We start from the raw sequence: 20000 nt of genomic DNA on the forward strand, positions 1-20000 counted from the left end.
ACTATGAGCACTATTAATAGTGATGCTTGACTGAGTAAACACCACTAACTTGCTCAGATGCCTTTAGAAACGCAACAAACTCCCAAACAATATGAAAATAAACCACTGTGACAGTGTTCTTACAAAACCCTCTGAAGAAATGAGAGATGTTTGCTGGAGCGCGGCTGTGTTTGTTTGTTTGTTTGTTTTCAAGCTTTTTATTACAATAAGCATCAGAAAATACCTTCAGCTCAAACAGTTATGCACCAGATAGAGAGGATTTGTTTACTAGCAGTAATCCAGTGAAGAAACAAACACACGCCGCAGTCTGTTTGTCTGCTGTTTAATCCTGACGATCCAGCCCGGAGAAAGAGTGAGGCATTCTGGGAAAGAAATGCACTGAAAGAGGGAGCAGGCCGACACAAAGAGAGTCTTTCATCACCAATAAACACCCACAAACACACAGACGGATGGACTCCAGTGAACACTGCAGCGCTGGAAACACACATCTACAGTCAACACTCAACACATTTACATCCAACAAATAATAACCACAATGATACAGCTGCTGGAGATAATTAATCACTCATGTTCATGGACAACCTTGTCCACGACAAAGATGAGACGACACTGACATCATGAAACACTAACTGTGCAATTTCTTTAATGAAATAAGATGAGACTAAAACGTAGTTCAAAAGATAAAACCTACATTCAAAATCTCTCTATAGTTTCTTCCTCTACTCATAGCTTCTCTCTCAAAGGACACACTTTCTTCGCTGGGTTTAATTCATCTTCTCAATCTGGCAACCATTCGCTGTCTACAGGAGAAATAGCGCTGATGATCTGAAATCATCCACCGTCACGTGAACTGGAGTTTATTGATCTCTAGCCAGTCTGTGTATTAATATTAGGAATGTTGCCGTTTTATCTTTTGAGTTTTACCAGTTTTCATAATGTCGAGAGTGTGTTTATATTTATGATAATACAATAAATCAGGACACTAGATGAGGTCAATTAAAGTGTGTGTGCGAGTTGACTTTCTCTTGATTTGTGTCTATAGATGAAAGTGCAATAATTCAACAACCATAAGCAAAATAACTGTCTTTATCAGTTTAACCATCATGCAGCGTGACTAATATGTGAGTAAACTTTAATTGACTAGAACTAGACTAAAATTCCCAGACATTTAGTCCACTAAAACATGACTCTACAACAAACAGGACGGGTTAAAATTAACACTATTGTGTGTGTGTGTGTAGGTATGACTGAGTGAGTGTGTGTGTACAAGAGAGTAAGTGAGAGTGAGTGAGTGAGTGTGTGTGTGTGTGTGTGTGTGTGTTTGTTCACCTGGTGCAGGGCCGTCAGTCCGTCTTCGTTACACAGATCAGGACTCAAGTTGTTCTTCAGTAGATATCGCACTGAGGAGACACACAGAGACAAAGACATTCATTCACACTGCTTCAGATTAATATTCACATCAATCACTGACACTCGTCTCTGTGTTAAACCCTAGTGAGCTGATTATCTAGACAACCTCACTGGGCATGACAGGTGTGTTTGTGCGCGAAATTCTGACTCAATCAGTTCATTTTCTCATTTCAAATCAACTGAGAAGCATTGATTAATGCAGTACAACTGATGATGAGAGAAGCTCTGAACGATGCAGCATGTCAAGACATTATTAATCCTGAAGTATTTTAGACCTTCAACACTTCACCTTCGAACTGTCAACCCCTCAAACACAGACATAATTACTAACAGGAGCTAATTATGAAGTGCTTGATGCACAAACACAAGGATATGATGATCAGAATCTGTAATGAGTTAAATGTGTCAGAATGCAATTAAACACTGACTTCAGCACACAAACTCCTCATGATTATTAAAATGAGCTCTTCATCTGAACATCCTCAGAATGAACAACATTCCCATCATGCTCTATATTTATCAGTCATATTTGTTTTTACTATATTAAAACATAAAAATATCAAATATTATATCTAAAATAATATAAAAATAAACATTTAATATAATATATTAAATATTATATTAAAATATAAATACATAAATAATATTCACCCCAGTGACCAGAAAAGCACAGGAACACATCAATAATTACTGAAAACTGTTCATTAAACATCAAATATCTTCTGATTGGCTGAGACGGTGACATCACTCATGAATGTTACATTAAAAATAAATTATATATTATAAAAACTAAATAAATTGAATAAATTAAATGTATATAACAGTATTCAATTACAAATATGACCATAGACCAGATACTATCCAAATAACAGAAAGCGTCTTGAAACACAAATCTATTTCAATTTTTCTGAATATTTCAATTATTGTTAATTTAGTCCATGAATGCTAATAATCTGGTGTTATTTTAGTATCATTGAGATATTATTATAGTTTTTGTTCATATTTTGAATTCGATTTTACTTTTATATTTTCACTTCGTTTTTATATTATGTTTTTACTTTAATTTTGGTTAAAGTTTTAGCAATTTTGCTGTTTTTTTTATTATTATTGTTGTTATTATTTATTTAATCTATATACAGTATGTCCATATTATTTATTTATTATATCATTTATTTATTGTTTTATTTAGTTTGTTTTTTAGTGCTAAAATTTAAGATAATGAAAATGAAAAATATATTCTTTTCAACAAGCCAAAATAAAATAAGTTAGTTTTTTATTTGTGTGTGTGTGTGTGTGTGTGTGTGCGTAACTGTGTGTGTGTGTGTGTGTGTGTAACTGTGTGTGTGTGTGTGTGTGTGTGTGTGTGTGTAACTGTGTGTGTGTAACTGTGTGTGTGTGTGTGTGTGTAACTGTGTGTGTGTGTGTGTGTGTGTGTGTGTATAAATGTGTGTGTGTGTGTGTGTATAAATGTGTGTGTGTGTGTGTGTGTGTGTGTGTGTGTAACTGTGTGTGTGTGTGTGTGTGTGTGTGTGTGTGTGTGTGTGCGTGTGTGTAACTGTGTGTGTGTGTGTGTGCGTGTGTGTGTAGTGAACGTTGGTGTTCTAGAGTTCTGCTCCTTTAATCTGTCTCTCAAACACACACTTACTATTAACAGACAGCTATATTTGACACCAACAGACAAGAGAAGCTGATTGAACGAGAAACAAGGACACAGAGAGAGAGAGAGTTTTCATATCAGACGCTATCAGTTTATGCGTTTTATTTCTCACAGCAGAGGAAATGAAGATGCTGTATAATAAAACAGACGCTTTAGATTGAGCCGTGTAGTTGGGTGTTGTTCGCGTGCCATGTTTACAGCCTCACACACACACACACACACACACACACACACACACACACGTTGGTTCTCCTCCCACAGAAGACGAGGAGAAAGCTCCTCTTGGTGCGGCAGCTGCATTCCTGCGCAGGGAGGAGACGCAGAAGATAAAGCCGCTCCAGTAAACACACAGAGCGGAAGCACAGAGCCGCACCCATCTTTTCAGAGCCACTCGAGAGGATGAGGATGATGATGAAGAGGGTCGCCTGCGTGTGGGTTTGTGTCAGGACCTCTGGTGGGCTTTATTGACTGGCACATTCACACAATACACAGATGCATGCACTCATAATTTCCAGCGTGTCACTGACTCAGTTCAGCTTCTCATCAGCAGATAATTACAGTAATCTCTGCAGGACCAGCAAAATCACTCCGAGAGTCAATGTGCTGTTAGCACAAGCTGATATGATTTTCTGTCTTTATCACGCGCGTTGCTGATCAGAGGAGTTTAACCAACACAACAACCGCTCCTCTCAGTACTTATTTACACTTTTTATAATACATATGCAATAATACAATAATGTACTGTATCTGATCTGAATCAGGCTTTCCCAAACAGGGGTTTGTGAGATAATGAGGGGCTAATAATTAAATGAATCATAAAAATGCTAAATTAATTTATTTAATTATTTATTATAAAATATATTTATTTATTTAATATATTTTATATTTTCACTTTAATTTGAGCTAAAGTTTTAACAATTTTGTTGTTTTTGTCATTTTATCAGTCTTTAAATAGTCCACATGGGTTTTATTTATTTGTTTTAGTTTAGTGCTTCAAGTTTTGAAAATGAGAAATGTCTTTGTGTTTTGTACATTTATTGTTTTTCTAAATATGTACTGGAATATATACTACAGCTGCATACATGAAACACATCAAACACGGTTTATATTTTTATTTTAATTGGTTATTTTATTCTATAACTGACTGTTTACTTCAATAATTCAACAGCTCCATTCATTTTTTTTTTTGAATGTTTTAAATAACAGCATATCAGTTTTGAGGACATTAATAATCAGTTTGATAACGAGCAGTAAAACAGCCTGATGTTTGTTCAGTGTTGTAATAATCTGATGATCTGTTAAATGATAACGACTCTGTGAGACGATGATAACGATGCTGATGTCATGTATTCAGATTAAGCTCATCACAGCAGCGTCTGATATGAATTAATGGATCAATAACGATCAGTGAGGATATCTGGCAGCATCGGAGCAATTCAGAAATGTGTATAATTTCCTACAAATGTGCTGTTCTTCCTCCGTATTTCCAGCTAAAATATCTAAACATTCTTAAATCAAGATGAGTTTACTGGAGATGCACAAAGACAAAAGATAAGTGCAAAACAAGAGCAAATATCTGCAAATAAACAGAATTCAAAAGGAAAACACTGGCAGATATTCGTTCTAGTTTTAAGCGTAAACTTCACTTGAACACTTCTCTTCTGTCTCCAGTAAATGCGTCTTGATTTATGAATGTTTAGATATTTGTACTGGGAGAAGAAAAAAAAAAAGAGCGAGAAATACTGCATAAGAACGTCATTTTTTTTTGCAGAATGTGATCTGTAAGGAATCAACTTTAACAAACATCACTGTAAACAGCATTCATTCATCTAAACAAATAAGTTTCTGGAGTGATCCTAAGAGCCTCTTCTATTAACTGCACACTCAAGACATCTCTCAGACATCTGCTTTACAGCATGAAGCACCTCTGCAAGCTGTGTGTGTCAGTAAATAAACGAATTAGAGGAATAAACATCCCTCCTTCCCTCCATCACAGACAGTCTGTGTGTTTCTGGAGCTTCATTTATCATTGAAGCTGTAAAATCTGCTCTTGCTCTCGATGGACATCTTCAGACGGATCTGTCCTGTGAGACATCACTGATGAACCACAGTGTGCATGAAGATCTAGTGCACTACAGAGTGACCATCAGAGTACTAGAGGGTGTCCCATATTCACAACGCCTGCCACTATCAAATATTTATTCAGTGAAAGTGTTACGACCATATAAACCATTTTAAATAGATATTTTAGACCAATATAACATTTTTAATATATAATATTATAGATCAGACAAAATCTTTTATTGAATATATATTGTAGAATAATAAAAACCTTTTTTGCATTTCCAGCAAAAATAACTCTCTGATATACATGTATGGATGCCATGAAATAAAAGTGATGCATGATGGTCCTGCTGCGCAAACCGTGCTCACATGGGAATCACTGCCGCCGTCATAATGAGACGTTATCATGTGATCTCTGGTGGAGCCCAAACGAGCCATTACTGAAGAATGACAAACATTTAATCCACATCCCTGATCACACACACACACACACACACACACGCATGTGGGCACACTCAATCACACTCACATCGAGCTGGCGTGAGGATGTATTGGTTAATAGTGTTGCTGAATATGCAGCGAGTGGTTTTCGCTTACTAAACTACAAGCTCATCTGATGTGTACACACACACACACACACACACACAGTGTGCTGCATTCTCAGGTTAAAAGGAATTCACTGCATATGATGATTTTCACCAAACACCCAAAACACCCTAGCAACCCCATAGCAACCACCTAGAACAGCCCATCATCATGCCAATGAGTTTTACACAGATTATCATCATTCACATAATCAAGAACATGTCTAAATACAGTTAATTATTCATGAACGGAGTATCTTCACCTCTCCTCTCTGCATGCGCAGCACTGATGGGTGACAGCAGAAGCAGCAGCGCTTCACAGAATGTTCTAGACTGCCGAGGAATGTTAATGTGGAGTTCTGATACAAAGACAGTGAGATACAGTGAATGAGCAGTGACCTGATGAGCACTTAATGAGCGCACACACACACACACACACACACACAGTTACACACACACACACACACACAGTGCTGGGGGAAAGTTACCTTTATGTTATGTATGTTTTTTTTATGTAATGTAATGCATTGTGTTACATTTCTGTTACTTATCTCATCTGGGCTGGCTTTGCTTGTATATAAAAAGTTGTATTTTGGGCAAATGTAAAAGCCCTTTCACACCAGAAGTGAAATAAACGAGCCTCAGGCTGAAGTTAAAGTAAATTCACATCTGTACAGTAGAGAGCGCCGCTCAAACAAACCTGGATTACATGAAGAACAGGACGCAGGAGAAGAAAGTTCAACACTTTTCCTTCAGCAATGAAACAAAGTCATGTTTCTCTAAAGTCAGTTTTGCTCAGTATGGTTGAATAACAGGCGTTACTGATTTGAAAAGGTAACCAAGATATTTTCTTGTTAATTAAAAAGTAATGCATTACTTTGTTAGTTACTTGAAAAAGTAATCTGATTACGTAACTTATTTTAGAAACGAATTAAGTGACTGTCTTTATGAATGGATCATTGAATCACTGACTCAAAAACAGATTGATTCAGGAATGAAACAGCGCTGTGTTGCTCTGAGACACAAATGTTCTGATCCGGCTTTGTTAAAATAAATAAGTTACACAAAGTTTAAATAAAGTAAAAATCTGCAAACACTGTGGAACCAAACAAATGTTTTTTAAAAAAGCTTCCAAAATCACCTTAGATAAACAAAATCCTAAATATTGCCAAACAGGTGTTTTTTTGCATTTGGTTCCGAAACATCTTCCTCCATCCTCTTGTCTGTCTCACCGCGCTCTTCTTCAGCTTCTCCTCGCGTGATAAATGAGAACTGCTGTTCGGTGTGCTGGATTGAGCAGACACGTTCAGCTTTTAATTGTAGTGTCTGTTTTCTAACTGAACTAAATTTGTATTTATTTATTTATTTATAAAGCACTTTTCAGGCTACACAGTAACTCCAAACTGCTGTACATCACAAACAGTTAAGATAATATAAAAAAAGAAATAAGTAAAATAAGACAACATCGAGATAAATAGCCCAGTAAAGAGTTAAAATGCCAAGGAGGACAGTTATGTTTTTAAGCGGCACTTGACGGAACTTAACATGAGAGATGCTCTAACCTCGAAAGGAAGGCTGGTCCATAACCTTGGGCCAGAGACAGCAAAAGCGCGCTCTTGGGATCGTTAATAGTAATTTATTTGAGGATCTCAGTGATACTTTTGCATTATATGGTTTAATAAGCTCTACAAAATATTCTGGTGATGTTCCATGTAATGCCTTAAAAACATAAATGATCAAATCAAAACGATGGTGGAGGCAATGCTTCACACTGAAAACACGGTAAACACTGACCACACAGCGCTCTGACCACAAGTCAATCTCCACTATCTCATCATCCTTTGCACCCGTGTCTTACAGTTTACAGGAATAGAAAAGCAGCTTCTTGTGGTTGATGACTGATTTTCTTCGAAACAGAATCTGAGAGAAATTCAACACGTTTATTCAATAACAATGACTTCAGTTTTTCATTCACTGGCTGTGTGTGTGTGTGTGTGTGTGTGCGTGTGAGTGTGAGTGTGTGTGAGTATGTGTGTGTGTGTGCGTGTGAGTGTGTGTGTGTGTGTGAGTATGTGTGTGTGTGTGTGCGTGTGTGCGTGCGTGTGAGTGCGTGTGTGCGTGCGTGTGAGTGCGTGTGTGTGTGTGTGTGTTGATGTAGACTCAAACCACAGATGCGACAGAAAAAGTTAAAATGAGCTCAACTTCCTCTTTCTCCTGCATCTATTTCTTGTCAACCCATTTACAGAGAACTCACTAGTCATTTAAAACAATAACAGACCAGCATCCACGACATGAACTGAGAAATGATGTTCATCAACACGAGAACAACATCCTCACCTTCCAATAAAACAAGAAACAACATGGCCATTGTGATTTAAACGGTTTTTAAAGAGCTCCTGGTTTGCTGTGATTGTATGCAGGGATGCACAATTTAGCCAAAAACAACTTGATATATATAATATATTATTGCAAAACAAATTGTAATTATTTCATTTATTTTTTAATATTTATATTATATATTTATGTTGCATTTATACTATTATATATTTTATATTTTAATATAAATATTATTATAATGATTATGACAATAAAAAATATTACAACAAATCAAGAAATATATTACTATTGTAATAATATATAATTATTTAAAAAGTATTACTTGAGTTTAAAAAAAATTATAATTATTTGACAGTAAAATAATACTAATGTCTTTGTTTTCAAATGCTACACCATCAAGATTTTATTTTTTCATAAATTAATTATATAACATCATTGATATACATTTTGGCCTTTAGAAGGCACATTTTAATCCAAGTCCATGTACAACAAAGGAAAATCAGCATTTCTTCACAGAGCAAACAATATTGATTGCATACAGTTCAAACTAAAACGTTTAACGATGTTCCTAAACCAGAACATGCAAGAGGACAAAAACTACAGCTGTTTGATTCTTATAAACAGACTAAAATCAGCTGCACTCAAATACAACGTGACTAACATGATGATCGATTGAGTGTGATGTGAACTAAATCTGGTGCAAACATTGATTTCAAACATGCCACCTAAAATGCATCCTAATCTAAATATATATTTACATTAATAGAGCTATAAACCGTGTCCATTAGCCAGTGATTCCCGCTGGATCTCATGTGTCTGCGGCTGAAGAAAAGCAATCAGGAGCAGCAGCGCAATCTAGAAGCCTTTCAGAAACGTACTGTACTGCCCAACCGGCCACTCAAAGACAGATGTAAAAGGAAAACAGACAAGAACTTACAGAAGTAGGGTCTACTTCTGCATCTAATGATGCAGAAAATGTGGACTGTGACATGTGGACATCACACTTACAGTATAATGTCATGGAATGGATTAATAAACCAAAAGTAGCGCTGTACACCGAATCAAACAGTGATATAGATATAAGATATATATATATCTTAATTGAAATGCTTTTGTCATTTAAAATAACATTAAATATTTGTGTGTGAGAGATTATTTTATTTGAACAACTTTTTGTACTGAAACCAATATCTTGCGCACTAAAAATGTCTCAATGTAGATTTTGGTGAGCTTAATAGGTGCGTTTACCCCATGTCATTATACAAATTTGTGTCCTCATGTGTCACAAAAACACACACACTCACACACACACTCATTCTCTCACACACACTCTCTCACACACACAGTAAATATGTTGGAGAATCACTGCTTCTGCTCCAGGGTGAATGTGTTTGTTTCTTCTCTTTCTCACGGCTGTCTATAAAAATAAAGCTGTGTCTGATCTCAGTGAGGAGTGTTTCTCACACACACACACACACACACACACACACGCCTTGCTCCTGTTTATCCCCGCATGCAGACGAACAGAACCGAATACGGAGCACCAGATAAGCTCTTCGCCGACAGCAATGAACAAAATCTGCAGATGAGACAGGATCACACACACATGCACACACACACACACACACACACACACACAATAAAACATTTATATACTTTATTTGATTCCACATTACAAGTCAAATATCATTAGGAATCACATTTTTGGAATGATCCAACAGATTAAAACAGATCAGCACATGGTTATGGATCAACAGTTCTAAGGGTACCGGAAACATCACCTTTTCCAAATAAACATGCTTCCTATAATTGCTGAGATTGAACAGTACTTTGCCAGCCGTTTGGCCCTTGTTTTAGATAGCCCCCCAATGCAAAGTCCACGGATCGCCAGCCTGTGTACATGACCCAGATTACCAAACACTAGCACAATAAGCTGGCATTTGTATCCAAGGTTCTTCATGATAGATGTCAATGACTGATATTTTTAAATCTTAGAGCAGTAAGAATCCTCCATAAACAAGTCAATGCACACGACACCTCAAATAGTGTAACTGTTTTGCCATTCTGAGAGATTTTAGCGATATCTGGTGTATTAGCAATTCCTAGAAGTGTTTACAGGTGAGTTAAACCATTCAGACTGTACAGTAGTATGTTTAAAGAATGGAGAATTCCATCTTATCGCTGTGGTTTCCCTCCACCGTGATAAGTTGTATTTTGTAGGAAGAACCTGCAGGCGTGCTTTTACACAAAGTAAGAATCTCCTCACTGATGGTGGCATTGCTGTAGATTTTGCCAACTTTCCCTGGAGTTTTAGACTGGACCAGTACTCCATATTTTGGGCTCTTTGAATAGACAAAAGAGTCTGCCTTGATGTTCTTGGCTGGAGCAGGTGAACAATGTTGTTATGATGCAGCCTGGCTTCCACGATGACAGATGGGTCCTCTACGACTGCATCAGAGACCTCTACAGGTTGGTAGAGGTCCACTTCAGTTCAGTACCTGTCCTCCAGCATAGGTCGTTTAAGTCTGGCCAGTCTGATGACACACCAAATCCCTGTGCCGTCCATCCAGCTTTCCATCGGTCTTTCTTTTAAAACCCAGAAAGCTGTGCGCGCAAAGCCATTTTAGCCATTGATTTATTGCAATGATAAAGTTTACAGCACTCCATGGACAACCAGTTTTGATTCCTACCTCAAGTGGTATCGGTCTGGTGAGGTCTTTTCCACAGATCACTTGTAGGTAGGAGTCACAATATACATCTTTTATTATGTCCACACAGATCTTAGGGAGCTGTATCTCTTCCAATGCATCAACCATGACTCTATGAGGCAATGTGCCAAAGGCATCTCTGAAGTCAAGGAAGACAATATATAGTTTAGCAGATTCATGCTTAAAATCGTCAATGGCTGTTTTAAGCAAAAAACATGCTCATTCATGCCTTGTCGCTCAATATATACTTTTTGTTTGTTGGACAAAATTCCAGCATCAACCAGCCAAGGTAGTATTCTTGAAAACAAGCACTTCATAAAGACTTTGTATACAGATGGCAATAGAGAGATGTCCCTCCATGTTGAGGGGTCTTCTGGTACATTGTCTTTCTTCTGTATTCTATGAATGAGTGCTCTCTTCCATGAACTAGGGACTTTACCATTAATCAAACAGGTGTTAAATATGCTTTTCAATATGTAGCAGGATGTTTGCCTAGTGGCTTTCAGATTCTCGTAAGTAACACCGTCTGAGCCGCTGGCTTTGTTATTGGGCAGATTTACAATTACTTTCTCAATCTCTTCTGTTGTAAACGCCGATGTAGGCAGCATCATTGTGTTGTCTAAGTCATCATTCAATTCAAGCGTGATATTATTTGGATCGGACTGGCATTTTTTCCAATAATAATAACTATACACTTACTCAGTGTTACCAGGATGAAGCGGTGGCGTGGGAAACATGCAGTCATTTAGGATAATATCACTCGCCTTTGCTCTACGATGCTGCCGTAGGTAGGTTAGTTTATGTCTACCTTTTGAGGGTTTCTCTGATGCTGTCATGTGGCAGAGGCAATCGCTGGTTGTATCACCTCCCGCAGATACTGCAGTTGTTTTTCAATCCAATCGGCCGGATTTGCAACAGGGTTTGATTTGGATCGAGCATTATCATCCAGTGGCAAAGTCCTTCAAATCCGCACTACATGAGTAACGGTAGTCCAAGTTGTCTTCCATCTGTGCGTTTTATGGAAAATATCCCGGTTTTGAAGAAGGCCCCATTGAGAACTGTAAACATCTTTGACCACTTCCTGACATCTCCGGTTTTGTTTTTCTTGTAATCGTTTTGTATCCAGACCTTTCCTAAATTGTCTTTAATGATACTGTAAATTGATCCATTCATTTTCTGTCAGCACTCGTTTGTAATCCGTGAACTCTGTAGATGGAGAGTTGCAGGCCGACGGTAGATGCTCTGGGGTAGAGTCCAGGACTTGCCGGCGGTATTTGTCAATTTTACCGCTTTGTGTCGCCTGCTTAAAGGCTACTTTGATAGATGTTATCAAACACATAACAAGGAGCGCTGTGCGTGAAATCATGTCAGAAGATTCTCTACATTTATGGCGGCAGTTACAACGGGTGTCGTGTGCGCGGTGTCACACACACACACACACACACACACACACACACAATCAAACACACACACACAATCAAACACACACAATCAAACACACACACAATCAAACACACACACAATCAAACACACACACGCATTTGTTTCTGTGAATTGTGGGGACTTTCCATAGACTTCTATTACATTTATACTGACCAAACAATATTTTCTATCCCCTAACCCTAAACCTACCCCTCACAGAAAACCTATTTACATTCTTACACTTTCAGATAAACATCATTTACTATTTTTAATCATTTTTTTCCCTCGTGGGGACCGCAGACCAGTCACCACAATGACAAAAATTTCAGGTTTTACTATCCTTGTGGAGACATTTGGTCCACAATGTAGCATAAACAAGAGAACACACTCACACACACACACAGTCTCTCTCTCACACACACACACAGTCTCTCTCACACACACACACACACAGTCTCTCTCACACACACACAGTCTCTCTCACACACACACACACACACACACACTCACACAGTCTCTCTCACACACACACACACACACACAGTCTCTCTCACACACACACACAGTCTCTCTCTCACACACACACACACACACAGTCTCTCTCTCACACACACACACACACACACACACTAGAGCATCTCAGCAGCAGCAATGAAAAGCTCCCAATCAATAACTCTAATTGTTTAATTATGTTGATTAAGAGATCAATAATAACATCACTTTGACTCATTACTGTACACCTTTGTTTGGAGACGTCTCAGGATTTCCCCCAGACTGCTGTCATGAGCAGTTATTACAGTTTACTACAGCTAAAACAACAACTATTAACATTTTAGTTATTAGAAATTAAATAAACATTAACTGAAATAAAATATTTTAAAAATCTTACTTTTTTTTTTGTTTCATTTAGTTTCCAAATGCCAGGTGGCCAACATTTCTCATTTTAATTTAGTTTAACCCACTAAAATAACTACATTTACTTTAAAATGTACTAAAATAACTAAAACTGAAATTAAAATGAATAAACTATAAAAAAAATTTTTTGTAAAAACTAAAAATGACAAACAAAATTACTAAAATAACTAAACTGGAAAATATAAAATAAAAAAGCATGCAAAATATTAATAAAAAGTATAATAGAATCTTGATTATATTAAAATAACACTTGTCATGTGACAAACGCACACTGATCAAGTTTCTCATTGAAGTTTCACATCACATGCATAATTAATTGTGATTGGTGTGTTCGTTCCTGCATCTGTTGAATCATCTCTAGGTGTTTTTACGCTCATGTTTTGATTCTTACAGACAGAGGAAACAGGACACACACATCTTCACACATCTTAACCAAAGACTCGTCATCATCATTATTCTCTGTCTGACAGCTGATCTGTTACCCGTCAGTTTACTACGGTATCTCTGAGGTCACGACCCGCTGTACCTGTGCTAATGTGATTAGTAAACATGAGATGACAACAGCCTAAAGAGCACGATTTGATCGGCTCAATAATTAATTACTTTTTTGTGATCAACTTTCTATTATCCTTTACGTAAAACATAACATCCATTCAAAACAAAACAAACAAACAAACATAAAAATAATTTGAAGAGTCCAGTCAAAGACGAGAGAGAACGGGGGGGAATGTAATCGAGTATGTTAGAGGAAAAACATTGCCAAGCATCAATAGTACTAGGTTTGGTCTTAATTCGTGCTGTTGTACATTCAAAAGTCACTATTTTAAGGAGGCTATTGATCCAATATGTGACCCTGGAGCACAAAACCAGTCATAAGGGTCTGAAATTTAGATTTATACATCAACAATAAATAATCTTTCCATTGATGTATGGTTTGTTATGATAGGACAATATTTGAAAATCTGGAATCTGAGGGTGCAAAAAAATCTAAATATTGAGAAAATCTCCTTTAAAGTTGTTCAAATTAAGTTCTTAGCAATGCATATTACTAATCAAAAATGAAGTTTTGATATATTTACAGTAGGAAATTTACTAAATATCTTCATGGAACATGATCTTAATATCCTAATGATTTTTGTCATAAAAGAGAAATGTATAATTGTGATCCATACAATGTATTGTTGTCTATTGCTACAGATATACCTGTTACTCATGACTGCTTCTGTGCTCCAGGGTCAGATATGTTTTTCCACACATGTGGTGTAATTATGGTTTTCTTTGCAGCTGTAAAACCAGCAAACAACATTCTCTTTTGTATTGAGGTTATACAGAAACCAGAATCATCATTAAGAAGACATAAACATGGGTTAGCAAAGTAATCAATTAATTATTACTTGATGCCACGACGGATGTGTGAAATGCAGTAACATGAAATGAGGAAAGTTTCAGGGAATGACTCAGAATTATAAAAACACAACCATCAAAAACTATTAGTTGCTCATATTAGCAGCTTTGCTTTATCCAGCAAACTAATGTGAGCAGCTCCGGATAAACCCGTGCAGAAAGCACTGCCATCTGTCATAATGAATCCAAAACTCTTAATCAATACATCGCTGAACGGGTTAGTCCGGGCAAAAATAGCTCCATCAAGCAGAGCATAATCGTGCAGGATGAGATTACGCCGCAGTGATAATCTGACACGATTAAAGCCCAGCAAATCCAGCCTCAACGCAGAGCATTTCCCAGCGCATGCATGCATTTAATATAACACATTGTATTTTTACAGCACATTTAAAACAACTGCCTTTGACCAAAGTGCTTTCCAGTATCAGTCACACCAATAAAATGAAATCCTGATCACTCTAATTAATTCTAAAATCTCTACTAAAAAGGTACGATTTCAATCTAGACTTAAAAGCATCCTCAGATGGGGAAGATTTTAATATGCATTGGAAGACAGTTCCATAATCGAGGAGAAAACCCCATCACCCTTTGATTTTAAACTCGTTTTAGGAACATGAAGAATCATCTGACTCGCAGATCTCATGTTTCTTGTATTTTGATAAGGAATCAAAACAATATATTTTGGGGCAACGCTTTAATAGAAGTATATTTTTATTTAATACCATGTCAGCATCATAGGCTATTTTCATGGCAAAAACGATTTAAAAGAAATAATACAAGTACAACAAATACAATAAAAACCAGCAAACAAACAAACACAAGTTATATTACACAAGATTCGGCAATGCTTTAAAAACCATCAACAAAACCATAAATTCAATTCTAAATTTTACATGCAACCAGCGTAAAGAATCAAGACTGGGGTAATTCTCTCTCTCTTCTTTGTACGAGTCAAAAGTCTGGCAGCAGCATTTTGTACTAATTGAATACGAGATAATTGACCCTGTGCAACACCTATATATATATATATACAGAATTGTGTGATGATACAAAGGCACGAATAACAGTCTCCAGGTCCTTAAAAGAGAGAACCGATTTCAGCTTAGAGTTGATAAAACGCAGCCTTCACAACACTAGTAACCTGTTCATCTCAAACTAAAGCTGAATCCATTATAACACCTTGGAAGCAGAAGAAGGTCCAAAGCCAGCACACTCAGTCTTATTAGTATTAAGATGAAGAAAACAGCTTGCCAACCAGGCTCTTATCTCACCTAAACACTGAGCAAGTCCATCAAAGGATGAGAGCCATTTGGATGTATTGGAATATTCACTGCATCTTCTCCTGAGAACTGCAGGCTATTTCCATCATTCGGCTGCAGACGGCGTTCCCACGCTTCCAGAAAGATGGCAGACGCTCATTTGACTGCTGCTTTCAGCCCATTATCTCAAGAACTCGCTCTCCACCACACAGCAGTTTCAGCGCTCTGGATGGGTTTCAATTTTTACACAGAAATCAGGGCGACGGCGCTGTTTTTAACGGCTTGTTAAATGACGTGGGAAAGCATATTTCACACCACACTGCTGGCAGATGCATAAACACATTTATAAGGTCGGGTTCATTCATTATTCTGCAGAAGCACAGCACTGGTTCGTGGATTAAAAACGCCCATCAGATGATTGATAGTGAACTTCAAAAGATGAGAAAGATCTCAATCATCACATTGCATTTGCTTGCATTTACTAATATAATAATCAATAATTATAATGATGTTTGCGGGTCAAACTGGCCCTAGTTTTAATACAATTCACCAAAAATAATAAAAATTGTTGCTAAAAATTATAAAATTGTTAATAAAAAATAGCTAATGCAAACAGATCTACAAAGTATTATAACAAAATTATGACTTTATAAAAACATATTGCAAAAAATAAAATGATTAATGACAACATATAATAAATAAAATAAATAATTTTAAATATTTTTTCACAAGCTGTGAGTATATAGCAATGACAAATTTTCAAATGCTATTTTATGTTTATGCTTTTAAAAATCTCAATGTTTATGTTTTTGGATCTTTACTATCCCTAATTAGGCTTATTATTTTGTATTTTAGGCTCATTTTGCCGAAGGACAGTTGCATCACAGACCAGATTTCATGAGGTGAGACGGACAAGACGATGGCAGAAGATTTCGTTTCAAAACAAAATGCAAAAAAGCACCTGTTTTGAAAAGCCTGTTGACTTTTGGCATTTATCTAAGTTGATTTTGGATGTTTTTTTAAACATTCATTGATGACAGACTTGATGAAGGCATTAAGCCATATTGTGTTTTCAGCTTTAGTTCGTTTGACAGATACTGTGCCAATGCATAATGGCCCAAAACAAATATATTATAAAAACTACACTTTTTGCCCAGAAGACCTATCGTTTCATATCATCATGTGACCATGATAATATCGAGACAATTGCTCTGTTGCAATATTGTGATATTGATAATATCGTTACATCCCACGCATGTGTGTCTGGCCTCACCTTCATCCGGATCATTCCTCGCCGAGGCCTCCAGCAGAGCGATGCTCGCCGCGAACAAAACCCTCCTGCGGTTCTCCAGCAGGTTCCCGTGTCCACGCCGTTTGTCGGCCTTGCGCTTCTTGTTCTGCATTTCCTTCTCGTAGATGGCCCATCGCTTGAGCTGCTGCCTGCGTCGCTTCTGCGCGGCCCGGAGCCGTTCCAGACTGGGCACCTTATCCAGCTGCTGCAGCTCCGTCAGCAGCTCCAGGTGATTGGCCATGATGATGATGATGATGATGAAGGTGAGGCGATGAATCTAGCAGGGGCTGCAGCTCCCTGCCAAACCTCCACCCTTCATCCTGAACCTGGAGGAAGACACAGATTAGGGCTGTCAAAAAAAATAAATCTGAATTCCGAACATTCGTTGAATTTAAAATAAAAATCAAAAACATTGCATTCTAATTTTAGGTGTTCGTCAGGCAGCTTATCGGTGGCACACAAGATGTAGGTATCGTTGCATTTTAATGCTTTTTTACTCCATCCAGTTGAAGCCACTAGATGCAGCGCTGCTACATCGTTCATTCAAAATATTGCGGACAAAGAAAACATCAATGTGGAGATGATGTTTACGTCAAAACTGAAACCAATTTTATGCATATGATCACATTTTCACATCCATCACCGTTGCACTTGTGTCTCGCACAAGAGAGCTACATGTTCAGAAAAGCATTTAAAATTAATGCAACTCAACTTTTAAAAAACACGTCTCAAGACTTTATGGTGGTTTTCCCATCCCACTGCATCTCATGTTTTTAAATAAACATGAGATGCATGTTTCTGATTGGTTTTTCGGTCCCTTGTATTAAACTATACATACATGATTCTGTTTTGTTTCTAATTGTTTAAGCAACTTAATTATATATGTTTTTTTAAACAATATGCACTTGTTTCAAAGATAGTCGTGTTATTTTATTGCTTTGAAGAAACGTGCTTTAGTTATATTTTGCTCGATGCGCCCTCAGGAGAGAAGCCAAAAGCTTTTTTTTCCCCACTAACTGAAATTATGCCTTTTAATTTAGAATATTGATAATATAAGTACAAAATTTTAATTTAGTTTTTCAGCTATTTTGACAGCCCTAACACAGATTGAGACAAACACTCAGCTCATAAAGCCAGATCCACTGGGTTTAATGTGTGAAACTGTGATGAATCGCAGCGGAAAACCATTAACAGTTCAGTGTTTGTAATACAATGCCACTAGGTTTCTACAGTATAAAGTTCACCAGCAATCCTTTTACCACAAATTCTATTTCCTCTATTTTGCTGCCGTTGGCTTCAAGTTTGGAGAGCACAAGATCAGATCCACACACACACACACACACACACACACACGATCACAATGAGCAATGTTCTTGTTTGGTGATGTTGGTTTCCTCATATGTGAAATATGCTCGAATATCTAAATAAATATTAATATTTATCAAAACATATCTGCATGGTAAAAACGTCAGGTGAATTTATGATCAATTTACTTCTGCTCTAATATGCCATGTCTAAATGAAAACAGTCTGGTGTTAACGTGTTAAAAAGATGCATTTAAATTCAATGCAATTAAATATACTGGGCTTAAAATGAAATAAAAATCATTAGTAATATGATCAAATATTACTAATGAAGAAGGCCAGGCAGCGTCTGTACCATCTGAGATGCTTAAGGGACTTTAGACTTCCCTCTCGGGTGCTTAAGACTTTTTACACCTGCACCATCGAGAGCGTCCTGACGGGCAGCATCACTTCCTGGTTCGGGAACTGCACTATGCAGGACAGACGAGCCCTCCAGAGGGTGGTGCGTTCAGCGGAACGTACCATTCACACCGAGCTCCCTAACCTGCAGGACATCTACAGCAAGCAGTGCCTGACCAGGGCCAGGAAGATAGTGAAGGACCTCAGCCATCCCAACAATGGACTCTTTTCTCTGCTGCGTTCAGGGAGGCGCTTCCGCTGCATGAAGGCGAACACAGAGAGAATGAGGAGGAGCTTCTTCCCGCAGGCCATTCGGAGTCTTAACCTCTCTCCACTCTAATCACATCACCCCACACTTCCACTTTGCACATTTTCATTACATCTGCACTAATTTGTAGAAGGTCACGTAAGGATAAATGAGTGGGACTTACATACCATTTGTCTTTAGTATTCCTTTTACTCACTTACACACTTTACTGCACAGCACAGCACACAGACACTTTATCACTGACATACACTTTACTTTTTATAGAATCTGTATAGAATCATATTGTATTTTTATTCTTCATATTCTATTTTTATTCTCATATCTATTTGTTATTTTATTTTATTGCTAGTTTATTTCTGTATATATGTTTACTGTACTTTTTCTATTTGTATTTTTGTACACGAGGTTTTTCTTAATTTTGTTGGACAGTCGTACAATACATTTCACTACATGTCGTACTATGTATGTATATGTATGTGACAAATAAAATTTGAATTTGAAATATATTAAATATATTTATAAATCTATTAAAGCTATTATTAAATATAATGTAGAAACTGAAATGTTCTGTAAAGCTGCTTTGCAATGATTTGCATCGTGAAAAGCGCTATACAAATAAACTTGAATTGAATTGAATAAATATATAAATAAGATTTCTTTAAAGAAATTAATACTTTTATCCATCAAGGACATATTAAATTGGATTTTGTTTTGACAAAAAGTGTCAATAAAAGACATTTAGGCTATAATGTTGCAAAAGATTTCTGTTAAAAAATAAATGCTGTTCTTTTGAACTTTCTATTCATCTGTGAATCCTGAGAAATAAAATGTATCACAGTTTCCACAAAAATATTGTGCAGCACAGCTGTTTTCAACATTATAATAATCAGAAATGTTTGTTGAGCAGTAAATCAGTATATTATTATGATTTCTGAAGATCATGTGACACTGAAGACTGGAGTAATGATGATGAAAATA

The 20000-nt window shown here is 36.9% G+C and overlaps 1 protein-coding gene across 1 annotated transcript in view; it reads right to left on the reverse strand.

Moving 5' to 3' along the window:
* The window catches only part of LOC306845036 (protein phosphatase 1 regulatory inhibitor subunit 16B-like), a 45442-nt gene that overhangs the window by 9900 nt on the left and 15542 nt on the right, over positions 1 to 20000 (reverse strand). The window contains exons 2-3 of the mRNA XM_079377551.1: positions 17034 to 17377; positions 1330 to 1400 (exon numbers count right to left, since the gene is read on the reverse strand). Coding sequence (XP_079233677.1) covers positions 1330 to 1400; positions 17034 to 17292 — 330 coding nt within the window. The 5' untranslated portion in view covers positions 17293 to 17377. The remainder of the gene's footprint in view (positions 1 to 1329; positions 1401 to 17033; positions 17378 to 20000) is intronic.

The sequence above is a fragment of the Barbus barbus genome (genome assembly GCF_936440315.1).
Source record: "Barbus barbus genome assembly, chromosome: 25".
Lineage (NCBI taxonomy): Eukaryota > Metazoa > Chordata > Actinopteri > Cypriniformes > Cyprinidae > Barbus > Barbus barbus.